The 7,011-nt window shown below is 30.0% G+C and overlaps 1 protein-coding gene across 1 annotated transcript; it reads right to left on the reverse strand.

Moving 5' to 3' along the window:
• Positions 1-3,490: 3,490 nt before the first annotated feature.
• LOC110614604 (arabinogalactan protein 13) lies at positions 3,491-4,340 on the reverse strand. The gene has a single exon (XM_021756171.2). It carries the CDS (start codon positions 4,119-4,121, stop codon positions 3,942-3,944), a length of 180 nt encoding a protein of 59 aa, XP_021611863.1. The 5' UTR covers positions 4,122-4,340; the 3' UTR covers positions 3,491-3,941.
• Between the last annotated feature and the right edge of the window lie 2,671 nt (positions 4,341-7,011).

Raw genomic sequence — 7,011 nt, forward strand, 5'->3', positions numbered from 1 at the left:
AGCAGATGCGTCACTGCAATCAAATTGACCAAGATGAAACCAACATTGAATTGCAATACGGAATACATCCTCATTCTCATTCCCACAAATGGTAATAAAGGGAAAATCTCCACTTTCCTTGAAAGCAAATTCATGTTAGTTGAGAGAGCCCCAATTAAAGCTCTCCAAATAAGATTTTTAACATAATATCTTCTTCCTTGTAAGGTAATGTGCGTAATGGATCCTCTTGGCCAATGCGATAGAGCCAATCAACTCGGTAATGCCAGCCAAGCTTTCAGATGCTCATCCAATCATAAGTATCTAATGCTTAACTTTTCACTAATTTTCTTTTGGAGTGTGTATTTAATACAAGGCAAAAAGACATTTTTGAATTCTGACAATTACTTAAATATTCACTGAAACTCCTAATAAATTTTTTGGTTAATTGAAACTCCTAAGAAAATAATAAAGAGCATTTAGCTCAATCTGTTTATTCCCGTTCCCCTCACCCATTAAGTGGGAAGGAGTTTTCCCTAATTGCAGGTAAACAAAATCCCTAGTTTATTCATTATATCTCTTCCATGAATCTAAGCCATTGATAGTGAGTAATACCCTTGATTATATCCCCACCCTCATTAGAAATTTTTCGAGTATCATAACTCAAAGCAATAGCCTCGCTTATGCAGAATAACTCCATAAGCATTGTTCTTCCTAATATCCAACGGTTTGCTCTTCCTGCTAACTATTTTTTTGTGGCTACTACAATTTCAATATCCAAATCCAAATCCAAACTAGACGAAGTCCTATTTTTCTCAATTTAATTGAGTGTGTTGCAATCAATTGAACAAAGCGATGCGTTTCAAGCTCACAATTGCACCTTGTTTCTGCCTGCTTCTTTTTCTTCTCATGCCTTCACATACTTTCTCACACCTATAGACGTGTCAATAAAACTGGATTTGTTGTAACAATTTTAATTTTAGCATGGTATGAGAGTATTTTCTGTGCTGTTGAACCTCTACCTTTTGCTATTGCTTATCCTCTCTACCCAGACACTAAACAATAGCTGAATATAGCACTTGTCATATATCAGTCACACCCAAAACCCCTACTGAAAAACCTTGAGATGATGTGTATAATCTTTAAAACTCTGATAACCCTAGTATGACTCTTGTCACTATACCCCTTGATGGCACCAATTACCTCACTTGAAGCATATCCATGATTATAACCCTGAAAGCAAAAGACAAATTAAGCTTCATCAATGGCAGATATGAAGTTCCTAAAGATGATCCAGCATTAATGGACAAATGGCACAAAGTGGACAATATGGTTACCTCCTGGATACTCAACTCCCTATCAAAAGACCTTGCAGAGGTTTTTCTCTATGCAAAATCTGCTAAACAACTATGAGAAGAAATTAAAGAAAAGTTTGGTGAAAATAATAGGTCATTACTTTATCAACTGAAAACGGAGATAAGTGTTTTTTTTTTCTCAATCTAATTTGTCGATTATGCTGTATTTTACTAAAAATGAAGGAATCATGGGATGGACTTGCATGCTTCAGGCCTCTACCTATGTATGTGCTACAAAGGATTTGTGTGAAATGAAAAATGAGGATAGGCTCATACAATTTTTAATGGATTAAATGATAGTTATGATCATGCAAAAAATCAAATACTGTTATTGGATCCTTTACCTAGTGTTAACAAAGCATATTCAATGATTTTAAGGATTGAGAAACAAAGAAAACTGCATATCAATGCTCTTGCTGTTAAAGGAAACACATGATATAGCAAGATTGCTTTTAGTAAGGGAGCACCTGGGAAGAAAGATGACAAGATTTGTATTCATTGCAAATCAACAGGCCATACTATGGATATATGTTTCAAAGTGCATGGATATTCTGAATGGTTCATAGAACTCAAGAAGAAAAACAAGGGCAAAACCACAATAGCTGCTGTTTCACAAACCCATGACACTCTTTTGTAACCAGCAAAAACAAAACAAGATGGTTGGAATAAAGGGATGTTCAATATGCTGCGGTTACAACAAGAGATCCTAAGCTACATGAAATCTTAGCAACAACCTTCTAAAGTAAATGAAATAGGGTGCATTTCCTTAAATGAATATAAATGTTTTGTATCAAACCACTATTCCTCTAGTTCAAAGGTTTTGACAAAGGTATTTGGGTCATAGACATAGGAGCCATAACCCATATGTGCTATAATTTTTTTGCTGTTTATCAACCCCACAAAGCTAGACAAAAATTTCTAGATGGCAATACTAAACCAGTAACTCATGCTGAAACTGTGTTTTTAAATCCCAAACTCATACTTCTTGATGTTCTTTTTACCCCAAGCTTTAAATTTAATTTACTCTTTAGCCCAAGATTCCCAAACATTAGTACACTTTTTTAACTCTTACTGTTCATTACAGGACCATTAGACCAGTGAGGTTTTGGCTACTGGAAGCCTACAAGGAAGACTTTACAAGCTGGATGCAGAAATCAATAAATCCTATCCTTTACCAAGTATCTTATGTTTAAATAAAGGTTGCAATATCACTACTAGCCGGAGAAACCTACCTTTTACTAACTGGCATGCTAAATTAGGTCATTATTCTCAAGCTAAAATGTTGCATATCTCAAAGCAGCCAAAGCATTTATGAAAATTTATCCTTTAGCTAAGCAACAAAGATTAATATTCTCAAAGAGTAAAATCTCTAAAAATGGTGTGCTTAGTCGTTGCATATTACTTGATACTTGACACAATTACTAAAAGGGAAGAGACCTATAGCCTCTTAGAATAAAATTATAAAAATATATTTTGCTATTTTAAAATATATTTTAGTGAATAATTTTGATATTTAAAATTTTAAAAATAATACTTATATTAATAGAAAAATAAAATTGTGTGGTCGGAATTGGTTTGTACTTACATGCAAAGTGAGATTTATTTATTTATTTATTTTTTAAAATTGAATTGTGCTTATTTACTCCTTTAATAAAAAGTGTATTTTATTTTATTTATTTTATTTGCCAAGTAAAAAAGAAAAACACACAATGGAAAAATTTAACTCTTGTTACAAGAAAACTTTAATAATGTATATAACAATTTTATTAAAATTATTTATTGAATTTCATGTAAATTCTGTAATAATTAATAATTATTTTGTGATTTCACTATAAAATCCTCAATTTTTCTAAAACAGATTTTTTAAAAAAAATCAACTGAAAAATCCTTTGGAGTTGGACCACTTTATAGCATTTCACATGGGTAGGCCATAGCTAAAACCCTTGGGCTGCAAAATTCAATGAAAAGTGATGGCCCACAGTTTCTGTCTTCAATTATCACCTTGACACTCTTCAAAAACTGCCAAAACTACAGTTCATCACCATGCCAAAAAATAATTAATATTACATACAAATATAAATTTTAAAGAAAACAAAAAAGAACTGTTGGTGAAGAGGAGAATTCTAGAAATCATATCAATTCAGTGAGAACTAGATCAATTGATTTAAGAAAAAAAAAAGATTTATTTCTAGAATAAATCACAGATACAAGTGAGAGTAGCTCATCAACCCAAATACAAGTGGATCACCCAAATCCTCCTCCTCCTCCTCCTCCATCACCACCACCACCACAACCTAACAAATCCCACATCTTCTTAGAACAAAAAATAATAAAATTTGCATAGGAATTATACAAATAACCAAGTCATAATAGTACAAAATGACACCAAATACATCAAACACACCAACATCATCAACATTAAATCTAAACAAGCCCTACCCATTTCTTCTCTTTTCTTCCTCCATATCCATACATGACCCAGATGGGGTGGATGAAGAATTAGGGAAAAGCATGCATGAAATTGGGAGATAGATATGAGAAAAAAATAGAGAGGACATGGGTAGAGAGAGAAATAAGGGAAAAAAAATCAAGTCATAGTACATAAGAGGTTCAAAGGAAGAACCCAAAAGCAAGAGCAAGCAAAGAAGCAAAGAATGTGGGAATAAAAACAGAAGCATCAGAAGTAGGGCTAGGTGCTGGTGCATGAGCTGCTGCAGCCATTTGCATGGTGGAGAAAGCCATCAACACAACCATCAAAACAACAAACAGATTCATCTTCATTGCTTCCATCTCTTTAATCACCCTTTTTGATTTTTTTATAGAACTATAAAAAAAGAATCTTGAAGGGAGAATTGGACTCTACAATTCCTCTTCTGAGTATATGATGTAGAAAAGAGGAATGGTAGAGAAAAAGCAATGTGTAGAGACAAGAGCTTGTGGCTTTGTGTGTGCAGCGGGTATTTGTATTTTATATATATAGGGGAACAGGGAGAGAAGGTAGAGAGAGAAAGTTGGGAGGGTTTTTAGAGAGAGAAAGTGAACGTTGGGAGAGAGAGAGAGAGAGAGGCAAAGACAGGGTGGCAGTGACAATGGTTTTCATACAGCTGGAAATATGGCCGTTCTGTGGGCCCCCAGCTTTTGCTGTCTGTCTTTTAACAGCTTTGGCGTTTTATTCTTCTGTTCACAATCTTTTAAAGGGGAAAAAAATTTTAAAATTTGATTAATTTTTATCAAGGGTTTGGTTTGAGTGGAAAAATTAAAAAAACCTAAATTGGTTTTGTTTAGGTTATTTCAGAAAATGCAGTTTAGGTTTTAATAAAAAATTTTATTTAGTCTCAGTGTTTCAATAAAAATAATTTAATTGCTAGAATTTTATTTTGTTCATTATTATTTTAAAATTTTTTTTAGACTATTGTAATTTAAATTTTTGACTTTTACTTTTTTATAATTGAGTCCAATATCTTCAATATTTAAAACAATTTATTTTTTTATAATTTTGATATTTGCAAAATACAATTTTTTAAATTTGAATTAATTTATTTAATTTATAATTGATTAATCGTAAAATTAATAAAATAAAAATTTAAAGGCAAAATCATGTTTTATAAAAAATGGAAATTAATTTATGATATTGGTTACTGTAAATTATCCTTTTTAGAAATAGATTTTCAGAAGGGTCCGCGGTTAAATTTAGGGGTGAATATCTAAATAAATTAAAAATTGAAATTTTAGTATTTATAAAAATTGAATCAAATTGATTTTAATTAAAAATTAAATTGAATCAAATTGATCTGATTTGGTTTGATTTAATTAATTTAAATTTTTAATAAATTTTTTATTTTTTAATATTTAAAATTTAATTAGAATATTTTAATCTTAATATGATCTAATCTCTTAATATTATTAAAAATAATATATTATTATTACTAATGGATTCGATTTAATTTTTTCTGATTAAAATCGAGTTGAATTAAATAATTAAAATTTTTAAAATTAAAAATTAAATTAAATCGAAATGAATAAAAAATTAAATTAAAAATTTAAATTACTTTGATTGATTTTTTGGATTCGAGCTATCGCCCCTATTTGAATTGGAATTGTTTATGATATATATACCTAACATGTGCTTCCTAACATGGTTTGTGTGGGACTTAATCATTGTTATGGCTTTGGCTCAGGCAATTCAATTATTGGGGAAGTTTTTTTAAGGTAACATTATTATTTTTTGTCTTGAGAATTTTGTTATTCTATTCATTTTAAAAAATATATTAAATATTTTTAAAATTTTTAATTATTAAATATTAAAAAAGGGCTAATTAGTATATTTTTTTAAAATTTTATAAATATTTTAATTTTTTTAATTAAAAAATTAATTATTAATAAATTTCTCATTATATAAGTACTTAACAACTAAAATTAATGAATAAATTAATTAATAGACTTTTTAAAATTTAAAAAACATTTAAATATATCTTTTAAAATTAAAAAATAAACTAATAAGTTTTTCAACCAAATTCTCAGTTCTCCTTATTTACTCTCTTTTTTTAATTATTCTATTTTATATTTTTACCATCCTTAGCAGTATTTATCCTAAAAAATTATAAAATTCATGGTATAAAAACTCAAATTAAAAAAAATTTGAATCGATTAGAATTTCAGCTATATTTGCAATATTAATAAAAAAGAAAATAATTTTTTTTTTATTTTTATCAAAAGAGTGCTGTCATTCATGAATAAGTGGAATACAACAACCTATGTTGAAAAAAGAAGAAAACTTAGGTAGGAAGTATATAATTTCAGCCTGGAAATAAAGATCCAGTTCTTACATTACAAGCAATCCAATTAGCACAAACATTTGTCCTCCCCTACAACACATTGAAACATACACCGGGGAAAGGGTGCACGAATGCTTTGGATCTCATGAATAATAGCTTTGTTTAGGGATAATGTCATAAGATCAATTTGTAATTATTCTTAGTGTAATCGTACGTTTATTTTCTTATTGTCTTACGATCTGTAATTACTATATTTACTGTCTTTATTTGTTTCTGTCTTCACATGTCATATTTTGTACTAATAAAGATTAATAATGTTGTATTCACGGGCATAATCTAGTGGTAAATCCATCTAAGTAAATCTAAGAGGTTTCAGGTTCTATTTTCCCAATCTCCAATTCCCATTCAAAAAAAAAAACTCTTCTTTCTTAAATAGCGTAACATTATAAGGTTTCTTCTTTCTGAAATAGTGTAACGTTTATATTTTCAAGAAGGATCAATAAAAGATTTATCTCTACTTTCTTAGATGGTACCAGAACTTAGGGTTTGAATCTTTCTAAAACTGTTGTCTGAAACCTATGTCATACTAGTGCTCAAAGAGAAGCATGTTGTAGCATAGAAATAGTGGCAAGGAGCAGACATCAGCAATGGTTGCCAACAAAGGACAAGCTAGCGTACAAGAGGTCGGAGATCCACTTAACCTCCAATCATCTGATCATCCAAGTATGGTATTAGTTTCTGCACCGCTTTTTAGAATAGGGCTATTAAAATAGCTCTAAGAGCCAAGTAGAAGTTAGGGTTTGTCGAAGGAACAGTTTCAATGCTTGAAAAATATTCTGAATCTTATGAACAATGAAAAAGATGTGATTTCATAGTCACATTTTGGATTTTGAACTCTATTTCTA

Source organism: Manihot esculenta, chromosome 5 (assembly GCF_001659605.2).
Source record: "Manihot esculenta cultivar AM560-2 chromosome 5, M.esculenta_v8, whole genome shotgun sequence".
NCBI classification, from domain to species: Eukaryota; Viridiplantae; Streptophyta; class Magnoliopsida; order Malpighiales; family Euphorbiaceae; genus Manihot; species Manihot esculenta.

Excerpts from the sequence above, each read along its gene's own strand:
- LOC110614604 (XM_021756171.2), bottom strand. The coding sequence starts at position 4,121 with ATGGAAGCAATGAAGATGAATCTGTTTGTTGTTTTGATGGTTGTGTTG.